Source organism: Lycorma delicatula, chromosome 8 (assembly GCF_047948215.1).
Source record: "Lycorma delicatula isolate Av1 chromosome 8, ASM4794821v1, whole genome shotgun sequence".
Lineage (NCBI taxonomy): Eukaryota > Metazoa > Arthropoda > Insecta > Hemiptera > Fulgoridae > Lycorma > Lycorma delicatula.
The window spans coordinates 113,117,714-113,145,320 of record NC_134462.1 but is presented as its reverse complement, the minus strand read 5'-3'; the positions used below and the strand labels follow the sequence as shown (position 1 = coordinate 113,145,320).

General features: G+C 31.9%; 1 protein-coding gene across 1 annotated transcript in view; it reads left to right on the top strand.

Moving 5' to 3' along the window:
• LOC142329012 (discoidin domain-containing receptor 2-like) overlaps positions 1 to 27,607 on the top strand; it is a 313,027-nt gene that overhangs the window by 17,782 nt on the left and 267,638 nt on the right. Inside the window, exon 2 of the mRNA XM_075373255.1 lies at positions 16,260 to 16,337. Coding sequence (XP_075229370.1) covers positions 16,268 to 16,337 — 70 coding nt within the window. The 5' untranslated portion in view covers positions 16,260 to 16,267. The remainder of the gene's footprint in view (positions 1 to 16,259; positions 16,338 to 27,607) is intronic.

Here is a 27,607-nt window from a genome sequence, read left to right as displayed (position 1 = left end):
TCTGTGTTTTAACATTTAGTTTTTTTGTTTTTCCTTTATTTTTAATATTTTAGTTTGTTTCGATTTTGTTTTTAAATTTCTACTCTAAGTTTTCATTTTGTTTTAATTATTTATTCTCTTGTTTTTGTATTTATATTTCATGTTTTGTTTTCCGGGAGTGTTTTAATTTCTAATCGTGAAATTTTAACTTTAGTTTTTTAAATAAGTACATCATGTTCGGGCGATGATAACGCCGAATCGTTTTTCGCCCAGAAAAAAAATTATAAAAAAATTAACCGCAGCCTTGAAAAGATCCTGAAAAAGGTTTTCTGTAGCAGCACCCCCAACTAATTTCAGCTACGAGCCGCCACTGCATTCAATACTATTCAAATATGTTTAACTTACGATTCGTTTATCGTGTATGTAAAAATATAGGCAAGTTGAGAAGGTTGTTCTATGTTACGTGCCTATGAATTCTTTTACAGATGCTGTTGTGAAACTTTTTATAAATGTTCATATTGTCTCTCAACCTGCTTCAATGCAAAACATCGTGCAGTCCATTTTAGTTTACGTATAACTGAGATAATGTATTTGGTAATTGTGTTCTGGGTATAACTATTTGTTTTGACAAAGACTGAATAACTCGGAGAAAAATTGCGTACAATTTTTAAAAAGACTGGATTTAATGAATAACAAACATAATAAAATGTACACGGTTGGAAGTAACAATAAAAACTTTTCGCATTTCTGAATATATCACCACCCCTTCTTCAATATTCAGGATCGGGGATGAATCAGAGACCGCCATCACGTTCTTTCCTGCACCATTTTTCTCTATAACCCTTTCTAAGAACCCTACTTAAAATATCCTCCTTAAGTTTATCTAACCACTTTTTCCTTGTTCTTCCTCTTTCTTTCGTCCTGTTTACTTTCCAGTTCAATATTTTCATCGCCGTTCTTTCTTCCCTTACTCTTTTTACATATCCAAACTATTTCTCGGTTTTTTAAACTCTCCAACACATTTTATATATTTATGAAAGTCCTTATTTCTACATTTGTCATACAATTTCTACTTTTTTTACGGTTTATTCAGCAGAATATATAAATTCAATACAAGATTTTATGTATTAGAATTGTATCATTTTTTTATTTTTTTTATTCTTTTTATGTTGTATTATTTTCATGTAATTTTTTCAGAGAGTTTATTTCCTTAATCGTAATTGTATAATTCATTCAATTTCTTTACAGAGAAATATATTAATAAATAAGTTTAAGGAAAAATAATTTTCTATGGAAAGATGTACTGATATGTCAGTTTCTATAACAGATAAGGATTTGAAATATTATGTTTCATGTTTCACGATTAGAAAATTACTTTGTGAAAATTAAAGTAAAAATAAAAACCTAAAGGTCTAAATATTCTTAAAACTGTAATTTGAGAGTAGTTTTATGTACTTCACCATTTTTCTGGGTATCGTCATTTTATTATGAAAAGAAAAAAAACGGAGTATAATAGAGTTCGGGTCTGAGGAGGAGACAATAGATTGTTCTTATGAATTCAAATTTAATGTTTCTAAACATATTTTACAAAGTATGCTTTCCCAAAAAGAAAAACGAAGACGTGGTTGAGAGAGAAAACCGCTAATTAAAGAAGAGTTATTGCGGAGATAACTTCTCAGAAAGAAATGGAGATGCGCCAGTCAATACCCATCAAATGGTAACGATAGGTGAATCAAAAATATACCGGATAGAAGGACTATCCAATTGAAAGAGGTAGATAAAGAACAAATTGGGATCTGGAGATAAAGAAGGCATAGTAAGATACAAATTTTCCATGGAAAAGAGGGAGTTTGGATCGGAAAAAGCGGAAGAGAATGACTGATATAGTGAAGTAAATGACTATCACCAGAATAACGAAATGTATTATGATAGACGCAGTTAGGACAGTGTACTGGAGAGTTTTCAGGGCATGGCAAATGCTCAGAAAAATCAGCTGGAAGTATTTTTATCGGCCTATTAATTTTCTGGGAATTTTTTTTAGTGCACTGACCTTTAGAGTACAACGCACTAAATAGTTCGATTAACGAGAAGACCCTACACATAAGGACGCAATTTAAATAATGTGGGTAAATAACAGTAAATGTATTGTAAAATTAAACGACATGAGTAATCATTTAGGAATATTATTTTTTTTAACTGCAGGGTTTATATTAGTATTGCTAAATAAATATTTAATCCAACTAAAATACCCGTGGGAGGACACAGTAACTACATTTAACGCTAATGCTAATCTCTCCCAAAGGTTTATTTTTTTGATCTCGCACTTTAAATACTATTGACCACACCTTTAACTAATGAATTTCTATTTTTTATTTATTAAATATAATCATAGTTGCCAGGAATTGAATTATTGAATTTATAAGTAAAGCTGTTAATGACATTAGAATTCTGAAGCATATCGTGCATTATATGCATGACATAAGCTAGTGCACTTAATTAGTCGTTGAATTATACCAGTTCAATTGCTAAATCAGTAGCGATACGGGCTGATGCGCAGAAGTCCATTGGGAATATTTACTCCTAGACATATTGTATTAGGGCATTACATTTATTGATGTCCTATTAATATATAAAATTATTCCTCTACCTTATACATATACATATATAAATATTTTGAAGAGATTTCATTATTTCTTCTAAATTTAAGATATTTTTTAAAAAAGTTGGTAAAGGATCGCACAACTTTCCCTGTTTTTCCCTTAATAAATTTTTGTTCCAAACACGCCATAGGGTTTTTCAAAGTTTAATATTTTATTACGCAATATTTAGTGGAAAACTGCAAAAAATATCAAAACGTTCAGTAGAATCTTTGGATCGAATTTAATCCCTTTGATTTTTTACCTTAAAAATTATATAATTTAAAAGATAATTGAGAAAAAAGTTAAAATTTGTATCAAACATTTTAGATTCTGTTCTATACTATTGTTAACTAAATTACTTTTATTATTATCAAAATTATATAGCATATTTACATTAGAATTTCTTTAAAAAACAAATCAAAATTTTTAGTAAGAAATTTTGGTTCCATTTAACTCTTGGATGGTAGCTACCTCTTATATGTTTTTAATAACAGCCAAAATCTCTTACGCAGAAGTGCGTAAGAAGACTGACGTTTAGTTTCCGACACCCTCACTATTTCGATGTCAGAAAAACACTGATTTTCAGAGAAAAACGCAACACATAGTTCGATTAACGAGTACACCCTAAAATAAGCATCAAATTTCAAATTACTCATCACTCTGACTCACTGCATAAGCGAGTATGAAAATTACACCATTCACAATCAACATTATCTCAAATTGAGGTTATGTTGTCTGTTGTTGACTTTAAATTGAGCGTAACTCAAGAACAACAGAACCTCAAACATCCTAAAATTTTCACATGCACAACTTCAGAAACACTACTACAGTGTTTATAAATTTTAATGAAATTTTTAGTTTTTCACTTAGCTACTAGTTTATTTAGAGCATTTTTTGGGACGAGGTTGCGATTTATTGTTTTGAAAAATTATTTCTAATTGCTAACAAATGCGCCTAAAAAAATAAAACCTTCATTAGGAGAAATCTCTAAATATTGAGGATGACCTTCCTGTATAGCCTCAACTCTTGACGTTTTAAATTCAAAATTTAATAGCATCAGTGCCCCATAAACAGAACTAATCCGACCAAGTTTAGTTAAAATCGGTCGAGTAGTTCTAGAGATATAAAGTGATTTAGAGGCCAACAACCCGAACACACACACGTGCATACGAAGAAACGGAAAATTTCCAACCGGTTTTTTGGGTTCCTTAGATGCCAAAACGTAAAGATCCGGTGAAAACCGCATATACCCAAACTGGACCGATTATAATACTTTCTCTTCTAAAGCTATAGCTCTGCTATAACGCTAGACGGGAAAGTAAAAATTAAAATATTAATGCCTACGTTATAATAAAAAACTTATAATCAAACAATAGAATAATTAATTTAATAAGATTTGTTCTAGGGCCTTTCATGATAGTATATTGTAGGATCTTTTTCATGGTACTGTTCATCTGATATTCTGATGTTCTGTACTGACATCTATTGGTCACTAAATTTTTAGAAAATATATATATACTGTCGGTGAATAGCTTCGACGGCACGTGACACTTACTAACCTTATGGTAGCCCTGAAAAGGGCCGTTTTTGTCGTGGATTTGCTTTGACAGCTCTTTATAATTACTAATCTTATAGTGGCCCTGAGAACGGCTGTCGTCGAATGACTTCGACAGCTCGTTGTAATTACTAACCTGGTTGTGGTCCTGGAAAAGGGCCGTTTTTTTCGTTAGGGTAATGTATGGAGAAGAGCTGCTGGTCTCCGGCGAAATTGGGGAGTTGCGGTTCGTGCATTGAAGTCCGATCGGGCTTTCCCTCAGCGGCAGTTGGGTCCCCACTACACCGCGGCAGTAGTGGCCCCCAGAGCCCCGCAATTTCAGGTCGGCGTCGGTCGTCCTTTGCCGGCGCGGCGGAGGCGGTTCTCCCCGAACGATCCCACGCTGGGCTGGCTCTTGATGCTGAGTCCGCCGCGGCCAGGGCGATTGAAGCCCGGCGAGCTGAAGCTGGAGCGGGAAGGTAGCGTCCTCGTCCAGCAACTTCCTCGGCGGGCTGGTCAGGTCAGGTCTCCTGCTCCGGCGGGGATGTTAGCATCCGCCGGGAGATCCCACGTTGAGGCGGCCAGAGAACTTAATTCTTCTTCCATATTCTTCTTCTTTTTGGTCTTCTCCAGATGGTGGTCGACGATGAATTGAAAATTCACTCTCGTGCACGGTCTTTTATTGGAGCATGAGAGTGGTAGGGCCGTACAGCCGCTATGGTGAGAGAACTCCGCGGTCATCTGCGCGGTGGCAGTGATGCTGTATCAGCGCATCCGTATACTGTACGCCAGTTCACATCTAAGTTGCTATACCGTGTTCGTCCGCCGATATTAAATTAGGCATAAATGTGGTAACAATATTTATATACATATACATAGATATATATTCAAATATTTGTGTGAATGTTTTTGGTCGACCAGTTTTTGAGATAAGAAGCAAATTTATTTAGAAATAATATTTTGTATATGCCTCCACCTCTAATTCCGATGGACTTAAAAACTTTAGAATTTTAAATAACTTAATAAGTACTTCCTTATTTGATCATTATACTAAAAGTAGGAAATTCAGAAGTGTGAAAACTATACATAATCCTGTTTTTTTTTTTCTATAATTTAATGCCAATGCCGAAAAATATAGAAATTTTGTGAGCCATTCTTGAAGAATTTTTGTTGAATCAGTCCGGTGATATTAATCAAAATACAGGTATGTACATATATCTTCCTGAAATTTATATAGCTTTCTGTGTTTTTTTTTTTTTAATAAAGTAAGTCTTGAAACTTCGATCGATATTTGCCAAATCCGGTATAAAAAATTTTGAGCGATCGCTATACTTTCTCTTTACAGCGATGCTTCAACAGCAATAGAACTATAGCCTGGAAAAAAACAGACTACGTAATTTTTCTACTGTTGAATTACAATGAAGGTACTTCAAAGATTTATTAAGTTTTAGATGCATTTGAGTTTATTGATAAACTCTGAGATTAGACGCTAATCTCAGAGCAAGTTTTTATGAGCAAGTTATAAAAAATTGTACTTTTTCACATTTTACAAAATAAATCCTATGGTATAATGCAAATAAAGATAAACTCTGTAATGAAATTGTACATTCTCTAAATATAAATTATAAGATACGTAAAATAAATGAATTATAAACAAAATTCTTTTATAGAAATAATTATAATCATACTAGAAATAATAATAATTATAACAGTTTTTAAACTCATGTTTACAGGTGAGATTGCCAAAGATACATTTGTTAGGGAAAAAAGGCATTCAAAGAAAAATAAGTAGGAAATAGTGACAGTCATTTGTTTAACTTTTACTTTCTTGTTTACTTTTTTATTTTTTTATTTTTGTACGGTAGATTTTATATTTACAATAAGGAGATCATGTCAAAATTTGTAGTAACCGGTTATTTTCATTTCTAAACGTTTTATAAAATCGTCTAACAATCGCTTGTTGTTAATAAAATAGAAAAAACGGTCTTTAGGGCACAATTTTTGTATGTACCGGATAATACATGTATTGTATCTATGTGTTATGTAAGCATCAAAATATCTCTGCAAGACAATAAGGTATCTCGTCGTCGTTTGTGTGTTTATATATATGAGAGGGTAGAAAGGATACAATTGGGGTACTAATGTATAGGGTGTACTAATTGTATTAAATCTTTATGATAGTTTAGCTGGCGGGGAAGTGTTTCCCTTTAACCAATAGAGGTTCGGAAATTTTCACAACCACGTGACCTCACGCCCTTTCTCACTCGCTCTTTCTCTCTCTCCATTTATTTTATATATATATATATATATATATTCTTTCTTTTCTAGCTGTTGGATCCATATAACAGAGGAAAAAGAGAAAATAAAGGCCTACTGATCAAAAAATCTGCCATTTAGATATTTTTCAACTTTTGATGTCGCATAAATCTATACAAAGTAAATAAATTCTTGAATAAAAAATTCATATACATATAGTAGCTTTGTAAATGTTGGGCTTTATACATATCTTAGGAAATGTTTAATTATCTTTCTTTCCGATAAAAAAGGATGGTGCGCGGAATTGTTTGTTTGTCGTATGTGTTCACATTTTTGTTTTAGCCGCTATTGGCGCAGAGCGGATCAATAGTAATGCTTCGGACAGATGGTCCTTTGGTCCTTTGGTCCGGACAGATGTCCAGATGGACAGATTGGGGATAGAAAAAGGAAACCATTGGAGTTAGAGCTGTTAAAATATCACAACTCAAGCAGCAGCTAAAAGTGTTTAGGAATTCGAAGCTTTTCATTGTAAAAGTTTTTGTTGTTAGTACGCTAAATCCATGAACGTTATAATTGACAAAAACATTTAACAAAATCATGTCTAATGAAAAAAAAAACCATGTAACAATTTTCGTGACGAGCCACCGACCCGATTTTTCCTGTTATAGTTATTAAGTTAGGAGGGGACACAAATTTTTGTACCAGATTTTACTGCATTTTTCAGTCGATAAAAATGTGGATTGTTGAATGTGAATTGTTTTTTTCTTAGAGTTTTTAGATAGAGGATTTTTTAGATTTAATTTTTCGCTGAATTTTTTCATATAATAATTACCTCAAAAAATAACAATAATAAAATTGAAATTTAAAAAAAAAATAAAATTCGTAGAAATTCTTCTTTTTCCACTCTCTCAAGGAATTTTATTTTTATAGGATTTTCTAACTTTTCACTCTTGTAAACTTTATCTACATGAAAGGTAACTTTTTTTTCTAAACGAAGTATTATTAGAGTAGACATTTTTACAGTTTCAATTTTTATTTTTTTAAAATTATTTTATTTAAAGGTATATAAAAACATTGTCAATTGAAATGTTTCATTCTACCTTACTTAATAAAATATAGCACAAAATTGAATTTTTTCTCGTTTCTATTATTATTTCTTCTTTAAATTTAAGTAACTGAGGGCTTTCTTCTTTTGATAAGAAAATAAATAATATCTTAATGAAAATAATAATTTTCAACTATATTACTTATTTAAACTATATGAACTAGAGTGAGGGTGTATCCTCAAACTTATTTCTTTGAATTAGTATTAGTTACATAGCTTCTACTCGTAATTTCAAATCAAGTCCACGTCGAAATCAAATGATTTTCTTTAAGTGGATAAACCATTCCGGAGTTACGGTTTCATTTTATATTAATTTTTATTTTACTCAATGATTGGAACCTTATATTTGTTTTTTAATTGTTTTTTCTTTTTTATTTCTACTCAACACCTGAGTATGTCTTCGTCTTCATCTCCTTCTATCTTTTGCCTATAATCGTTTTAAATTAAGCTCTTATATATTACGGCTAATACAGAAAATTATTCATTCCAAGTGTTAATAATAATAATAATAATAATTATTAAAGGTTACGTGATCACATTGAGTAGACCAAAGCTGTTAAGGGTTTGGTTACTTGTTGATCTGGACAGTGCTAACAGATTACAGTGGCAGTGGCATCACAACCGCATCGAGCTTAAGCGTCGGTGGGATGAAAAGCGATGGTGGTTTTTGGAGTAAAGGGTGGGAAAGAGATAAGACGGTGAGTGATTAGGCCTGGGCGGGACAACCTAATGGGATCAATGGGCAATCCAGCCTGATAAAGCTTCCTCTGATAGCAACAAATGTCTTGTACTCGCGTCTTGATACTTCCTTTACCACACCCATTCTCTGATGTCTTCCTATTATGATGAGAAAACGTGTGTCCTACATTACAAGCAGTAGTTTAAAAAAAAATAAATAGTTTACCCGTTTTATATAACGTAATTTTTTTTATTAAGTTTATTAACCGCATAAAAAAATTAATTAATTAAATAAAATTTCATTTAAATATAAATTTGAATAAAAACTATTAATTATTCTCATTTTTTCTTATTTACATTATTAATAAGCTGATTTTGGTTAAATTTCTATTATAGCAAAATTCTCTCTCTCACAGGATAATATAGAGATGAAACAAGTAGATCAATGTTATTTAATAGCTCATGATATAGGTAAAAGGTTCCAACACGTTCGAACCAACACGTTCGAACCCATTTCTTACCTCATCAACGAAGACGAAATACCCGTTTCGGTTGAATTATTTGTAAAGTTAAATATCTTATATACGATATTAACTATAATCTAGAGTAAAATTAGTTCCTATAAATTCCATAGTCACATAGTAATCACATAAACTTCTTTAAAATATTTGAATTAATTCGCTAAAATTTGAATGAGTATCAGATACGTCTAATTTCATTACTTTTCAACTAATACAAAATATTATAATCCATTTGCTAATTATTGTTATCACGTATTCTTTTAAGCTTTTTAATCATATGTACTGCTATAAGTATTTCTATTGCTCTGAAAAAAATAATCAGCAGCAAATTTATAGAACCTCTCATACCCTGAATACACTTTCGGCACCTCGATGAATAATGTTATATTTTCAGCCAACCGTTTAACATTGCTGCATCGCCGCAGTTATTATTTTATCAAACGTGCAAGCATTCCCTACTCAGCAGCTTTATATTTTTTTTTAAAGAATATTCAGCACCAGGCATCAAAATATCGGATAGGTCATATGATTGTTCTACTATTGTCCATATTTTTCTGGGATCATGTAATAAGTTTAAATACCAATTGTCATTACAGCTGCAAGTTTGAATCTTTTCGGTCAACATGCGTACTTGTAGAATTCTTCATTAGGAAAATAATATGCTGAGCGCACCACACATTGGTTCTCTGGAACTATGAATGGTTGTGTGTGCATAATGTATCGCTTTAATGGGGAGCAGTCAATTTTCTCTACAATATTCTCAGACATGAAAACCCTGTCGAAAGCATTTTAAATCCAGAAAAATCCTTGTAAAGACCGTTGACACATACGAAATGACGCAACCAATCTCCTGAAGTGATACAGATTTAATATTACGGTTGTCTAATAATTTACCACCATGGTTTAATACCTCGGTTGGGTGTAAATTATCGAAATATTTTATTGTTCGTTGGTTCATTGAAATAAAAGTCTTTATTTCATTTATAATATAAATTATTTTTATTGTAATATTTAAACTTATGACTTCATGTATGTAACGTTATAAATTAATTATACATGACTATTAAATACATGTTCAGTCTCTGATGGCTGATACTAGACTAACAAAAGAGTATTAGAAAAATTCATTTAATAATAGTAACATATAAAGTGAGAATTTAGTAGGGATGCCGACCTTCATTTAAAAATTAAATAAATCAATTAAAAAACCTCATTTAAATAATCCTGCGTCTTAAAACGCTCAAAACATCTAACCTTAATCATAGTATTCAATTTTTATCATAGTATTTTTGTTAGGAATTACTTTCTTTATAAATAATTTTTTCATAAGTTTTCCCTCACAGAATAAGGAAGCCCCTAAAATCAAAAATCTTTTATTCGAAATTTTGATGCTTTAGTCTTATTTTGATAATAATCATATCAATAAAAAAGCCCCCTTGTTACTTGAGCTTTCAAATTTCAAAAATTCGCAATAAGGGTTTTTATTTTCTTCGATCTCAACGAAAATAAAATTAATTCTGGTGAATATTAATCTTATTAAAAATATTATTTATAATGGCAAAATTGTGCAAGATTATATAATGAATTTTTAACACTTTCATTTTTTTTTAAATATTGTGTGACGACCGACGAAACTGGGAAAGTCATGTAATACTTTGTCACCTTTTTTCTTTTCCTTATATAAAAATTGCAAGAAAGTTATTATTTTTGTATAGAAAGAGAATTAAACACAACAATTAGGAAATAATTTCACTCATTTCTCTACTCGGTTCGGTGTTAAGTTGATCACCGGATATTTGTTTATGTTATGTTACAGTAAAACCCTAACGCATTGCATTCCATAGGCCACGTGTGCTTCATAACACTTTATTGCTAAGAAATCCACCATTTAATGGAATGCAGGTGCATTTTGTTTTCATCTGGTACCAAGTGTACAGATTAATTATTCAGTTCTGCAGTAGCTTTCATGATGTGAAGACCTACAACAGTAGACTCGTTCGATATTGCATCGTCCTATTTAATTCATCATTTAGCATGTACGTAATAAATGATGTTAACAGTTAATTATTATTTACGATTACATGTATACTAGCTGTAACAACATTAACTGTATAAATAAAGTTCATGTTTTTTTTAAAAAACAGAACTCGTTGAGTCACGAACTTATATATATATATATATACGTATGCGTGTGTGTGTGTGTGTGTGTGTGTGTGTGTGTGTGTGTGTATGTGTGTGTGTGTTTGTAATACTGTAAATTTGTGCTCATAAAGGTATGACCCAATTTTCTCTTAAGATGGGAATTACGTTGAATCATTGTAAACTTTTAAAAAAATCCATTCTTAAAAGACGAATTATTTTATAATATAATTATTAGTAACCATTATTTTTTATTTCAGTCATTTGACTAGTTTGATGCAGCTCTACAAGATTCCCTATCTAGTGCCAGTCGTTTCATTCTGTATACCCTCTACATTGTACATCCCTACGTACGATGTACATAGGGTTTAAATCATCATAAATAATTTTTTTTTTCATTGCTTCTAAAGGAGATAGGAATCGGTCAATTCTCTACACCTATTGCCCGCAGACAATTTATCTAATGCTGCTTATTCCTTATATAAAAAACATTAGTAATAACAGGTAAAGGGGAGAGGGGAAATTTATATCATTTGGACACAGTATTTATAGAAGTTGACAATTTAAAAAAAGGAAAGGTGAAAAGATTAAGAAGAATTCTAGTTTTTACGAAAATGTCAGAAGCCTGGTACGGTTCAAGAAAGTTACTACGTTCATTTTATTTTATTCGAGATTTATTGGTACTAAATTATTGTCTCCCTTATCATAACGGCTGAGTCGTAGACGCTTCTGATATGAAATAGCATATTCCTATGCAACAACAATCCAAGGCAAGGCGTAATTGGAAAGTAAACAGTGAATTGGTATTCCTTTTTTTCTTCACTCAGTCCTACTGTGTTCGTTGACGTACGAAGTGAAAAGTTGGGATTTAAAAAGATTCCCAATATAAGTCAGAGTTAACATATAATAAAACAGTTAAACATAAACCAACCGCTTTAAATTGAAATAAATGTTGAAAAAAGTGACTACACTTTTGTTATTTGTAAATATAAAAATTAATTAATAATATTACTAGCCATTTAATAATTTTTAATAATTATTTTTTTATGTTTAATTATATAAGTGATGCGTTCGTTTCTTGTGATGTAAATTAAAAAATAGTATTTGAAAATTTTTAAAGTAGCCTTTCAGTACAAGGAAGAATGCCGCAAACCGATCCAGTTATATCATATTATAAAAAATGTTAGAGGGGTTTCTAAGTTATTTTTTAGCCACCTGATATACAGCGTGATTAAAAATTATACTGCAATCTCTCAGGAGCTGATAATTCTATAGCTAAAATTAAGAAAAAAGTTCGTTAGCAAATTATGACTAGCGAAATATTTCACCCGGATTCCGGCTCCCTCGGGTATAAAAAGATTTCCTTAAATTCTGGAAGGGGCAAATGTAATTACTTCTTAGGTTTCTGATCTGAAAATATTAAAAAGTTGGTCCCAGAACTATACCTCCATTAGTTTTAAAGGTATCTGACATAAAATACAAAAATTATGGGTAACAAATAACACCTTTTTTGGTTTAACGTAAGAAAATTTTGTTAAATAATTAATTAAGTTGTATTTATTTTTTTCAATTAGAAAAGTAGAAAATTTAATTGTGAATTGATAAGTAAATAACATTTTGCCTTTCTAGGTTGTTAGCTCTCGATTCTCTGTGCTCGTCTTAATAACACATAACCAGTAATTTATAAGCACAGTTAAATGAATTCTATGTACATCTTAACATATATAGTAAACATCATTACTTTCACAGTAAAGTACCGTGATTGATCCCATGAATTATATCTCAAACATATAACTTTTTTCTTATGGTTCTATAAGCATTATATCCTTTATAATGACTACTAGACAGATAGTGTAAAGTAACTCAAGTTAAATGTAAAATTTATCGTAAATTTTTTTCATGCATAATCACTAATCAATATTAATGAATAAATTAGCAATTTTTATAAAAGGTATTTAGTTTTTCAACGACAAATATTTCTTGAATATATTAAACAAACTTTTATTTTTAGAGTAGAATCATTGATTTCTTGAGTGGAAGTCCTTTTTCTTTCTTGTTTTTGTAATCTAGTACATAACGCGGTATCGGTGTTTATTAATAATTATGATTAAATTTGAACTTTAAACGTTTCAACGAGTTTGTAAAAATATACACGAATATATTTACGTTAGTAACGTAAAATTAATTTTAACTTTATTCAATTTAATATTTTGATATTACTTGGCGGTACGAAAATTAGAAAATGCACTTCCTGTAATCTAGTATTATAACTTTCATTCTGTACAGTAACTTTAGTACAGTAAAGTAATATGAAGGGTTGAAACATTCTGATATTACATGTAAAATGTTCAGCTTAATTAAAATAACTTGAAATATTACTGGAAATTAAAATAAATGTTCACACAAATATACACATACGTATAAATTGACGCACACAAATACAATATTCCTTTTGTTTAATTGCGGGAAACAGTTTTGTAAATTGAAATGTTTTTAATCTAATATTCTGGAGAACGCTTTTAATATGTCAAATTCTTCTAAAAAATTTTACAGTTATATATCTTCAAGTTACAGTTAATTTAATAATTTTCAATAATCATTCTAACAAATTCATTTGTTACTAAACCGACAAACCTAAGGTTATGATTACATTTAATGGCATGATTGTATTTCTTATTTTGTTATAATTCTTTATTTTATTACTACCAGAGAAGGTTAATCTGATTAAAGGGGTATGTCTCCCCCTCACAATGTAATTAGGGAACAACTCCACTGATCTTTTATCTGATTTCTCAACCAAAAAAAACTTCTCTGTTCGATACGTATAATACCTATTCCTGTTCGAACAGGTAAACGAACGTATCTGTTCGATACGTTTAATCCCTACTTTTCAAAAAATGGGCTGATACCGACGGTTCATATTTTCTTCTGTATAGTAATCTCTTCGGGTATCATATTATAAGTATTTTCCTATTAATTTATGTAGAAAATAATTTAAGTGAAAAATTAAACGAATTAAAAGTTATTCTGTCAAAATGTAAAGATACATTTAATTTTTCTTCGTCATCATCGATTATTAATGCATTGTTATAATTCAGTTACACAGCGTGATTCACGAAGAATGTAGCAAACTTTCAGGAAATGTGGTGAAAATAAATAAAAAAGTACATATAAGCATAGTTTTGGAAACGCTTCGGTAGCGAGTGTAGGGTGGCCAAATATTTCACCCTGATTTCTGCCCTTCAGTAAAAGTAAGCAAGAGTATAATCCTTGACATCCAATTTAAGGGGTAAATTTAATGTTTTTATATAAAATCGGATCTGAGAAAGTGAAAGAAAAGATCCCAGAATCGTTCCTTTTAGTAATTTTTGAGAAATGTGGCGTAAAATACAAAATATTAGGGTACAGACTATTTTATGTTTGGCTTAAAAATAACTTTGTTAAATAGGTAATGAACACGTAAACGTTTTAAACAAAACTTGTACAATTTAAAAATTTAGATAAAATTAATTTTTAATAACGATATCTAATAAATTGTATTGTTATTTAATTGTGTTGTTTTATTTGATTTTTCATTTTTTTAAGTTTGTTTATTTTGCATAATTTCAATTTCTCAAGATGACGATCAGCAGGATCTCTATAATGAAAATATGAACTTGCAACATACAATGCAGGTTCAGAACATCCAGACGACCAGAACGTGATTTGAGAGCTATCGAATGAAGACAAAATCAACCTCTCTTCTGCAAAAAAGAGCGAACAAACTAACTGAACCAAAATAAAATCTCTTCCAACGAGAAAAATCTGACAGTTCACCAGATACAATTTATGGATGCTGTAACAGAACAACAGCCAACCCTCGACGTAGCGCTATCTCACCAACCTCAATCTGAACAATATAGGCACCCTATGCATTTAACTGATCAAATCTAACCATTAAATGTTAAGTTGTAATACATTTCAACAGCTCTCAGAAAGTGTCTACATTCTTTACTATTGACAGGACAATTGTGGTCTTTTCGACAGCGCTTACAATTAATGCATGATGGACCCTCTGACGTCTTAGGACACTCGTCACGCTTGTGCCCCTCAACGCCAAAACGAGCAGATACTGCAGGATGATTACAGAACTTAGCCCCTGTGAACGTACTTGCAGCATTTAAAACAACGCTAGATACTTAAATATTCCTTAACTTTACTAGAAGAGAAGTCCATAAACAACCTGTCCTCCTGAGTGAAGCTGTTAAAGTATTACTGACCTCGAAGATACCGTGTTAGCGCTCTGCCTCGTGCCTATTCGATTTAAACAATATCCGACAATAGACAATAGACAATTTTACACAGCTTCCATGATCTCTTCATCTGAAGACAAGAGTTCCTTTGCAGTTCTTCTTTAATAGGCTAAAAAGATAATAAAAATCGCTTGTAGTCAGATCAGAAATGTACGGTGTGTACAGTATCGGTAAAACCGAGAATTTTTTGTCGGCCCTATAAGGTCGAAAGTTATCCTGAGAAAAAATCAATCCTTTTGACCACGCTTTTTGGATTTGAGTTTTGCCTTCAGTGATCGCTTTTAACTTCATCAATTACAGTTTGTTGTCGATCGTTGTTAATGATTTGTTACGTATTTCGATGTTTTCATCATAGATATTACTTCCACTCAAATATCTTCTTCATATTGTTGCTGTATTATTAGAAATATAGAAATATCTGCTGATTTCACCCCTTCGGAATGGAAAAATTGTACTACTGCATGCATTTCTTCCTCGGTGCAATTGGACAAAGAATCAATAATTATTAATTTACTTTTATACACAACCACAAACAACTAACACTTGAAATAATACTTTCATTGAACGAATTACATTAAATAATTATTTGTAGTATAAAGATCACAAGTGTTGCGATACACGTGATTGAGAGGAAAATAAAAATTCTGATTACTTTTTGACTTTCCCTCACATGACAATATGTTTGACTCAGAGAAGAATGCAACGGAAATCCACATATCTCCTCAGTGGTATGACATAATTATATTTAAAATAAATATGCCGGTTTCAGGAGGATCCGCCTAAAAGGAAATTTTGTAATATATCTTTTTAAAAAATACCCATCCCCAAAAGTAAAAATACAACTGAAAGTCGATTTCTAAATAATCAATCCAGAAAAAGATAATTAAAATTTTGGTAATAAATAATCAAACAACAAGAATTTAGTCCTAATCCATCTCAATCCATAAACAACTAAAAATCAGATATTAAAATAAAAAAAGTATTTTTATTATTATTGGCTGAATTTTTCAATTTGTTTTGAATTCCCAGTTACATAAACAATTTTTATCTAGTTCATATGTATCTTTATTCAAGATAAAAGTTTACATTATTTATTTATTTTTCATTTTGTTTCAGTACTGAAAATGAAAATCTATTCTACATTCTTGCTGCTAGTGGTGTATGGTATAACAAGTACCTCTTCTTTGTATTTAGGTAAGTAATATATTACATTTGCTCTTACTAACATTTTACTGAAATAAAACTCCTTTCTCACGTATTGTAAAAGTAATTTTAAATATTTGATACCTTTATTTATTTGTTGTATGTTTGCTATTTTTCTTCTATATAAAAACATTTGTCAAATACTCTCTTTTCATTGGTTTTAAATATTTCTACGATGAACTTCTGTTATCATCATCCAGTAACAGTAATTACTTCATTTTTTTTTTTTTTTTTTGACTTACTGAAAAACTTAGATTACAAAAAAGACGGAACTAATTTATTACTTTGTATGTAAACTAAAAACAAACTTTCAAATTGTCATGTTGTTGATTAATATTTTAATATTCTTTAGAAATATTATCTATTAATATTTTATTTTATTGAGAAAATTAATCCTTAGAATATCTGTGCAGTATTATAACTACAACGTGAAATTATACCAAAGAAGAATACACTATTAACTTTAAAATTAAAATAAAAAAACTTAAAATAATGAAAAACATAAACAAATTAATTTTTTTTTTAAATATATAATTTAAAACAACAATAACTTCTTCAACACAAATATATATTGATAGTTACAAAAATTATTATTTTTAATGGCAAACTACTGATGACAGTTGATCTGTTAAAGCATGAATTGCTTTAAAGAACCCGGAAAATTTGGTATCAGATTTTAAATTAGTTCCGATTCACTCGATTTTTTAATGAAAAAAGGTGAAAGTAGTTTTCTCATGTTTTTAATAAAATAATATTGTGTTCACAAAAATAATAGGATGTACGTGTCGTGTCTGAGAGTTGTCTTTAATTTGTAAAGATAAGAAAATACGATTAATAGAATTATAAAAAAAATATATTTAACGTTCGTAGTACTAAAATTTTGTTATTTGTTTCACAATGCCAGTGTACACTTTTTCCGATCACATCAAAAAACAGTACATTGCAAATTATATATTTATACTAGAATCTCCGTCGCGGCTTCGTTCGCTAAATATGCTTGCCTGCCTTTCCCGTCGCAGTCAATTCTTTTTTTATTTCATGTTTTTTAATTAAGTAACCCAGAGGTTGGTGCAGCCAGTCGTGTCACATATACAGTAATAATGGCAGGGGCTATGTTGGTAGAGTCATTGGCGCACAAATTTAAAACCCAGTAAAACCCGAGCACGGTTTTTAGATATTTTGTCGCATATGTTCATCTCGCTGTTCTCGAGATTCTTGTCTACGAATTTCTGCTGTTCTGATTCGTTCAGCTGTTCCGAGATCCGCTTCTAGTGTCTCTCAATCTGCCCCTCACCGAGCACATTTGAAAAAGATGTGCTCAGCGTCGTCCCGTTCATCAGGGCAGTCGGGGGACGGCGCTTTCCCTATGACATGGAGGTAAGCGCAGAAGTATCCGTGATCCGTTAAAAAGTAGGTCATGTAGTACTCCACTTCTCCATGCCGCAGTTCCGTCCACGGTCTGACCAGAGGGATAAGCCTTGCGGTCCATCGTGCACTGGTCTCGTGGTCCCAGGCCTCTTTGCTATGCGAGAAACGTGCGAGTGCGTTCCTCGTTGGCAATGATCTCCCGGTCTTCGCCTGTCCATCAACTCCTGTAGGTCGCCTGGCGCTCCCTTGGATAATAGCAATGGGTATGATGCCGGCGACCACCGTACTTCAGGCTCGGAAACAGTACAATACGCGGAAGCGACTTGCAAGGCCGCGGTGCGTTGCACCTGCGCGAGCCGCTTCCGGTTACTTTCGACTTTTAATGCCTGGTCCCACACTTCACCCCGTGTAACAGGACGGAATGCACCGTGGCATCAGCAATCGCCGTCAGCTGGCCTTCGGTCCGCCGAAATTTTCCATGAGCCGGCTGAGAGCAGTTATGGCTCTCGCAACTTTATCGGCGGCTCTCCGAAGCTGAGTTTCTGGTCAATCATCATACTGCGGTACTATGCGGCCGGCTTGGTCTCGAGAACCTGCACCCCGATCCGCGGTGAGAGGAGGGTGTCGATACGCTTCTTCGTTAGAACCACGATCTCCGTTTTGCTGAGGACTAGAGACAAGCCATGGTAGTCCAGCCAGGCACTGACTCTGTGAATACTAATAATAATTATCAATTAATAATAACAGTAATAGTAATAATGCAGTAACAACAACAATAATAAAAGAATTGTTAACTGCAAATTTTTTAACTCTTCCTAAAAATCGTTCTATGTGTTACGAGATCCTCATGTCTTGAGCAACAACAAAAAAATTCGCGGAAAGTAGGATGTCTCTCGAAAGGCATATTAAGGATAAATTATAATAGTTTTATTCTCATCTTTTAAAAAGTACATTTCCTACAAAATTACGTTTTAACTTTGCAATAACTCTTGTAAACTTAAGATAAAATAAATTCATTTTTACTCAGCTATATGGATATACAGTGTATACATGTATAATAATATATATAGTACTCTTATAATACAAATGAAAAAAAATTACCTAACATATTCTGGATATATTACCATTTTTACATCATAAAAAATGAGAAGTTTGTACACTAAGTGAGCTGAAGGTTTGCCGACTTTGTCAACCGAAATGTCGGCTGCCTTAGGCGGACGGGCGAGCGGGGTTTGTTGTACTGTCTAAGCAGATATCAACCGATTACTAATAACATGACACATTTGTATATAAAACACAAGCACAGCAGACCAGTGCAACATAATGACTAGCACATTAGACCCAATTATGGGGAAGGGGTAAACTTTCAGCTCACGTATTGTACTCTCCAGGAAATGCTATATGGGAGTTACCTACAATACTTATAATTTAACGAATATGAAAACTGGAATTATTAAATAACTTAATTTTTTAGTCTGGGTGATATATTAATATGAAACTTTTCGAAAGCGAGAAAAATATGGAATAGTGGTGTAAAATGATTCATGGGGTGGAATATGATATTTGGCCTTCTGAATAAGTATTTAGTTACTTTTTCTTTTTTTTTTTAACCTCTGGGACCACCGTTAGGTATTGCTTCAAAGGATGATATGAATGACAATTTTTGTAGCTTTTAAAAATGCCATGCCTGACCGGGATTCGAACCTGGTACCTCCGGATGAAAATCCGAGATGCTTCCACTCGCACCACGGAAGCCGGCTTGTATCTATTTACTGTATCAATTTTAATGTATTTTACTTTTTTTTTTTAATTATCTTTGTCTTTTTCCTGTTTAGCCTTCGGGAATTACCGTTCAGGTTTTACTTCAGAGGATGAATGAGGATGAAATGTATGAGTGTAAATGAAGTGTAAGTCTTGTACATTCTCAGTTCGACCATTCCTGAAATGCGTGGTTAATTGAAACCCAACCACCAAAGAACACCGGTTTATCCACGATCTAATATTCAAATCCGTATAAAAGTAACTGACTTTACTAGGATTTAAACCTTAGAACTCTTGACTTCAAAATCAGCTGATTTGCAATGACGAGCTCACCACTAGACCAACCCGGTGGGATAAGTTAAATTTTCGTCATTAATTCTCAATAAATATATTTCACAGTATCCCACATATTCAGATGGTATTAAATTCTATTTTTATAACATTAAAACTTATTATTTTTAATAATTTGTCATGTTTCGGAAACTGTAATATTTTATCTTTGTCATAGTTTAAATAATAATGTGAAAGAACATGTACTTATGTTGTCCACTACTGAAATCATACATACATACATTTTTTTTTCTTGGAATCGGTTCAGATTAAAAAAAAAATTCTATTATTTTTAATTTTATAATTTATAATATGGAAGCGGAAATATAGGCAGGCATACAAAATAGACTGCTCGTAAGGGAAAACACCGTTTTTTTCGAAACAAAACAGGATCATTCAAAACGACTTTATGACTCGAGAGAAAGGATGCAGGATTCAGGATCAAGATTCTGACGTGTAGATCTACATAAATAGAGGCTATCTAAAATACGGAAATACATGAAGGATATGTTTCAAGAGAAATGCACTCTGAAAGAAAACGTCAAAAAAATTTGATTTGCAAGCGCCTTTCAAATGATACTAAATAACAAAGCTCACACCGTTTCTCGTTGTGTCATAAACTCTCTTATAACGAAACGCTTGAAAATCATTCACATCGATTGACAGTAGTAAGGGAGCTACAATGAGAAAATTATTTAAAGAAAAACATCAACTATCATGGAATCAAAGACAGGTATTCAACTCATCTTTTAGAAAAGCAGTAACTATATTCTAACGTCTAGATTGGAGTTTTTTGCCCAATGAGCTTTTTTTAATGGTCCAGTACCACTGGTAATTATCAGAGGCCACCGTATATTATTTAAAAAAGATTTCATTCAAATGGCACTTGGTTAAAAGTTTTTCTCAGCAAAGAAAACTAATATATATATATATATTTAATGTATAATATATATATTATTTATATGTACGGGTCGACTTCAAAACTTCCTTCTTTTTAATCGGTTATAAAATTGACTGATCTTATTTATTCCCTAATTATTCTTTTCTGTTAATTATTGTAATTTCATTTCATTAACAATTTTTTTTTTTAATATTCAATAAAGATTAAAAAAAAGTTTTTTGTTGGCTTTCAATCGAAAATTTTTCACGAATTAAACCAGTATGAAATATTAAAAATAAATTCTAATAAGTAACGGTTTTTCACTGTCCTCGACCACTTTGAACATTTATGGTCCAACCAATTTCCTGCTGTTTTTTAAAAATCTATTTCATTCGGAAGCAGTTATAACAAATAAAAACAAAAAAAAAACTTTCGAAAATCTGCGCAAGAAGACCCAATTTTGAATTCCAACCATTTATTTTAAATTTCGTGTCCATTTTTTGCAGTGATATTTCTTTCCATGTAAGTAACACATATTCTGAATATGAGCAAAATCGGACCATAAATACAATTTTTCGAAATATCTTAACGCAGCGCCGCCTAGTGGGTCCAAAATAATTCAGAAACCTTCGCAGGCTTGCGCACAACAACTCAACAAAGTTTCATCAAAATCGGATGAATGGTATAGGAACGCATACGGGACAAACAAACATTCATTTTTATATATATATATATATATATATATAAGATTGATAAACGGTTGAGAGAAACCGCAATTTATCCGTAGTAATTTACTTTCTAAACTAACTTCTGTTTACTGTAATTTACTTAGGACACAGTAGTTACGTATAAAATAGGCTTTTAGTTTTATCCTTATAACATTAAATAAATAAAAACGTGAATGTTTATCTTGGGTTTTTTCTTGGTTTTAAATGTACGTGAGTATTTTTGAAAGCTTAAATTTTATATAACAGAATAAGATATACGTATTTCGACTAGACATCAGTTCTAGCTTACAAATGTAGATTAGTTTTTAACCTTAAATTAAATGGAGTATAAAATTGTCAAAGTGGACATTGAGGGAGATGCTTGTTTTTGAAAACGACCTTTCTTTTAAAAGAAGAGCAATTTATCGTGATCACTCGTGCGTGTACTAAACGTTTGATTGGGCAATCTTTTGCAGTTAGCTTTTCCTCTCGTGTTTCGTTACATATATTCGGTATAAATTTGTTTTATTTTTATGTTTCCTTATTTTTATTTATTTTTTTTATTGATAAAACGGAATTTTTATGTACCTTTATTTTTATTATTTATTCATCTACGTACAGTATTAAAAAACTAAATATTAAACATTTTACTTTAACCAGTAATAATAATAATAAAAATACGATACAATAAATTGTCTCTCCAACAATAGGAATTTATTTTAATTGTATGAAATCTTTGTACTAAAACTTTTTTTTTTTTTAATTTCAATATAACTGAAGTATATATTTTTTTATTAAAAATTATTATTTATCTTACTATAAATTTTAATTTTAAAATTTATCTTCGTCCCTTGGATGTATTGCAATGAGAATATTATAATATTTTATTGTAGTATTTATATCTCTTAAAAGTGTTACTTCTTATTAATAACATTATATTAATGCTTTTTTTTGTCTTCAATCATTTGACTGGTTTGACGCAGCTCTCCAAGATTCCCTATCTAGTGCTAGTCGTTTCATTTCAGTACACCCTCTACATCCTACATCCCTAACAATTTGTTTTACATATTCCAAACGTGGCCTGCCTACACAATTTTTCCCTTCTACCTGTCCTTCCAATAATAAAGCGACTATTCCAGGATGCCTTAGTATGTGGCCTATAAGTCTGTCTCTTCTTTTAACTATATTTTTCCAAATGCTTCTTTCTTCATCTATTTGCCGCAATACCTCTTCATTTGTCACTTTATCCACCCGTCTGATTTTGAACATTCTCCTATAGCACCACATTTCAAAAGCTTCTAATCTTTTCTTCTCAGATACTCCGATTGTCCATGCTTCACTTCCATATAAAGCGACACTCCAAACATATACTTTCAAAAAGTTTTCCTGTCATTTAAATTAATTTTTGATGTTAACAAATTATATTTCTGACTGAAGGCTCGTTTTGCCTGTGCTCTTCGGCATTTTTTATCGCTCCTGTTTCGTCCACCTTTAGTAATTCTACTTCCCAAATAACAAAATTCTTTTTCCTCCATAATCTTTTCTCCTCCTATTTTCACATTCATTGGTCCATCTTTGTTCTTTCTAATACATTTCATTACTTTTGTTTTGTATTTGTTTATTTTCATGCGATCGTTCTTGCGTAGGACTTCATCTATGCCGTTCATTGTTTCTTCTAAATCCTTTTTACTCTCGGCTAGAATTACTATATCATCAGCAAATCGTAGCATCTTTATCTTTTCACCTTGTACTGTTACTCCGAATCTAAATTGTTCTTTAACATCATTAACTGCTAGTTCCATGTAAAGATTAAAAAGTAACGGGGATAGAGAACATCCTTGTTGGACTCCCTTTCTTATTACGGCTTCTTTCTTATGTTCTTCGATTATTACTGTTGCTGTTCGGTTCCTGTACATGTTAGCAATTGTTCTTCTATCTCCGTATTTGAACCCAAATTTTTTTAAAATGCTGAACATTTTATTCCAGTCTATGTTATGGAATGCCTTTTCTAGGTCTATAAACGCAAAGTATGTTGGTTTGTTTTTCTTTCATCTTTCTTCTACTATTAATCTGAGGCCTAAAATTGCTTCACTTGTCCCTATACTTTTCCTGAAACCAAATTGGTCTTCTCCTAACACTTCTTCCACTCTCCTCTCAATTCTTCTGTATAGAATTTTTGTTAAGATTTTTGATGCATGACTAGTTAAACTAATTGTTCTGTATTCTTCACATTTATCTGCCCCTGCTTTCTTGGTTATCATGACTGTAACACCTTTTTTGAAGTCTGACGGAACTTCCCCTTTTTCATAAATATTACACACCAGCTTGTATAATCTATCAATCGCTTCCTCACCTGCACTGCGCAGTTTAACTTTCCTGTATGCTCCGTCTATTTTACCAATGTTCATTTCTCTTTCCACTTCTGAAAACTTTTCTTTAATCCACTCTTCTTTCGCCAGTTTGCACTTACTGTTTATAGCATTTCTTAATTGCCAATAGTTCCTTTTACTTTCTTCATCACTAGCATTCTTATATTTTCTACGTTCATCCATCAGCTGCAATATATCGTCTGAAACCCAAGGTTTTCTACCGGTTCTCTTTATTCCGCCTAAGTTTGCTTCTGCTGATTTAAGAATTTCCTTTTTAACATTCTCCCATTCTTCTTCTACATTTTCTACCTTATCTTTTTTACTCAGACCTCTTGCGATGTCCTCCTCAAAAATCTTCTTTACCTCCTCTTCCTCAAACCCCAATCTACATTTCATTATCACCAAATTATGGTCGCTATCAATGTCTGCTCCAGGGTAAGTTTTGCAGTCAACGAGTTGATTCCTAAATCTTTGCTTAACCTTGATATAATCTATCTGATACCTTGCAGTATCGCCTGGCTTTTTCCAAGTGTATATTCTTCTATTATGATTTTTAAATTGGGTGTTGGCAATTACTAAATTATACTTTGTGCAAAACTCTATACGTCTGTCCCCCTCTTTCATTCCTTTTGCCCCGCCCGTATTCATTTAGTATATTTTACATATTAATGCAGATAGTTGGTGTGAGGACGAGTTTTGTAAGCGGTATCCTTAACCACTGACTCCGGCTATAATACAGACTGCCTCTCGCGAGACTGTTCTATAACCGTCTATAACAGACAGCAAGAGAAGTGGCTTGGCCCGCAATAAAATGTCCGCGCAATACCTAAAAGCCATGCGGTGAGCCCAGACAGGCGCAGCATACAGCATAATAGCTTTGCTAACACCTTTGTAAAGGATACGCATGGTACGGTAATTCAACCCCCAATCGGGATGAATGACTCTACGGATTCCATAAAAAGCATCAACGGCCTTTTTTGTTGCTACATACTGTAGATATTCCTTGAACCGAAAATTCTCATTAAGGATAACACCCAGGTATTTTTGAATCGTAACGTACCGAATGGGGAGACCAGCCATCTGGACCCGGATTCGTTGGGGAGCAGCCAATCGGCCCTTAAGCAGCATCATTGTGGTTTTCTCTGGGCTGAAAATCATCTTATGTTCGAGACTCCACAGTGGAAGTGTCTCACAAGCACGATCAGCTCGGAACACTACCTCGTTACGCGAATTCCCTTCAATCAGTAGCAGCGCGTCGTCAGCATAAACTACGACACGACAACCACATGCCAACATTAAACGCAACATCGAATCGAATGCTACGATCCAAAGAAGGTAACTCAGTACACTGCCCTGAGGGTATCCTTTAGTTAAAGTCTTACGAACCTCCGAGCCGCCGTCACGCAGTAAAACGGTCTAATGTCTCAAATAACCTAAGAGCACTTTTAGTTCATTTCGTGTGCACTTACGCTTCTGCATCTGAAACACGGCAGAGGGCCACCATAAGTAGTAGTATTCAAATCCGCCTTTACTAGGACTTGAACGCTGGAACTCTCGCCTTCCGAATCAGCTGATTTGAAAGACGCGTTCATCACTAGACCAACCCGGTGGGTAATATAACATCAACCACTGACAAAAAGCTACACCTTTTCCAGTGTCTGCAGGTCATCAACAAAAATTCTGTACGGATGCATCTTTAAACACTCGCGCGATAGGCAACACCAACGGAGAGATCAGATTGGCTAGATAGGCCCACAGACTTCTATCCATCTTGTTCGTCGATCAACGTTTCTGGTGTTAGCACTTTCTCCGACCACTTTTAGCTGCACCTGCTGCATTCCCTGTTTCTTGGAACTTGTCGCTTGATGGAGGATTTGTTTGTTGCATCCACACCATAATTATCTGTGAATGTATTCTGTGTCTGTGCATAACTGGTGCATGTAATGTATTGAGAGACAATCAATAATCTCTGCTACATTGTGTAACCCATTTTTCCTCAATTAAACATGTAACAAAAGAAAAAAAAAATTCTTCCTTAAAGTTGCGACACTTTTTGAACATTTGTAGTTCTTCCACACCATAAAAACATATGTGCGTCGCACTAGCCTTAAATCTCGCCTTATATCCTAATATCCTAATTTTATTCGGTTACTAAAAAGGTTTTCCAAACGTGTTAGTTCATTTTTTGTTTTTTTGTTTTATAAAATGTTGAAATTAATTTTATTATTAAAATAAAATATTGACCCTTAATGTTTGAATTGCAAAAATTGCAAAAGAGTTCACAATGAAAAAACTGTGTGTGACTTAACTGGCCGAGCCGTGTAATAATTTGCCATTTTTTTTTTTTACATATATTTTTACCAGACTTAAAAAAACAAAGTTCTTTTCTTATAGTTTGTTTCTTATAGTTTTCACCTTCTAATTATTTTATTTTCATTGATTTTTTTTTTTAACTTTATAGGAAAAGTTACTGTGATATTTCCGCTGTATGTGTTTTTTTTTACCAAATAACTCAACTGGAAAATTTTTAACGAAAAATTTCGTTCATTACAATATATAGACTGTTTAAATATATTTTCATTTTTTCATTACATTGTAGTGGATTGGTTTAGCGTAATGATATGGCTTATACCTTGACCTAATTCTTCTAATACTAAAAGCATTTTGGTGTGCAAATATAAGAAAATTAATGTTATAACTTAGGATAAAAATTATAATATATTTTTTGTATTACAGAGAACCTTTGCTCAACTCGTACATAAGCGGTCTAAAAACGCAGGTTTCTTGCCTTTGTTTTCTTGTAATTGGCTTTTTTTCAATAATGTATTAATTTTTTGAAAGTTTATCCATATTCTTGTGTATTAGTTTCTATTAAGTTTGTTTTACAAAAAAAAAATAAAAAACATTTGTATTAAAAAGAAAAAAATTAATTGTTTGTAATAATTAATTGAAAATGTAAATTAATTGTAAATTAATTAAAAATTTAAATGTTTTTTAATTTTTATTCACTCCATAAATATATTCTAACCTATATTACATGGAAAGATTTCTGTGTAGTTTTAAAATGGAGAAACCGACATCAATTTTATTTCATTTGACCTCTTAGTCAACTTATAAAACGGCGTAATATTTTTCATTCTGAGGAAGTATTTTATTCGTTTATTTTTTTTTAACTATTTCTTTTTAATCGAAATTTATAATGAGTTTCCAATGATAAATCTGAGAAAATATTTTTAGGGGCAGAATTTTTTTACCAAATTCGAATATATTATTGCAAGGATTTTTCTTTTAAGTTCTTATATTTTTTTCGATTCATATATAAAAGTAATTTATCGTAATGATATCCTCAAACCGAAGTATGATAACTATAAAATTAAATATGAAGTACTTGGAAGATTTATGACATAATAAAAAGAGTTTACATTCATGTTAACACTTCAACGTCCAATGACTTCAATTAGATGATATTATCAATTATATAACTTCGAAGTATTGTTACACTTAGTAATACAAAACGTTTACTCAGAATTAATTCATACGTATGTGCAATTAAACATCACTCATATTTGTACGCTCAATTGTGGGTAGTCTGTAAAATGAATATTTAACTAGATCTGTCCGGCGGTTCACGCAGTAATTCCTGAACGGCTCATTTAATAATCTTCTGTACAAAATTACCTCGGTTGAGTTCGAAAATGAACCTAATTCACCGAAAATTTACGGTTTAATTTGAAATAGATTTACATAAAATAAAACATGTTTCCATCTCTGGTTAATGTTTACTCCTTTTAATTCTCTCCAAAGCATAGCCATCGGTGACAGAACAAATAACACAATTTCAATTGT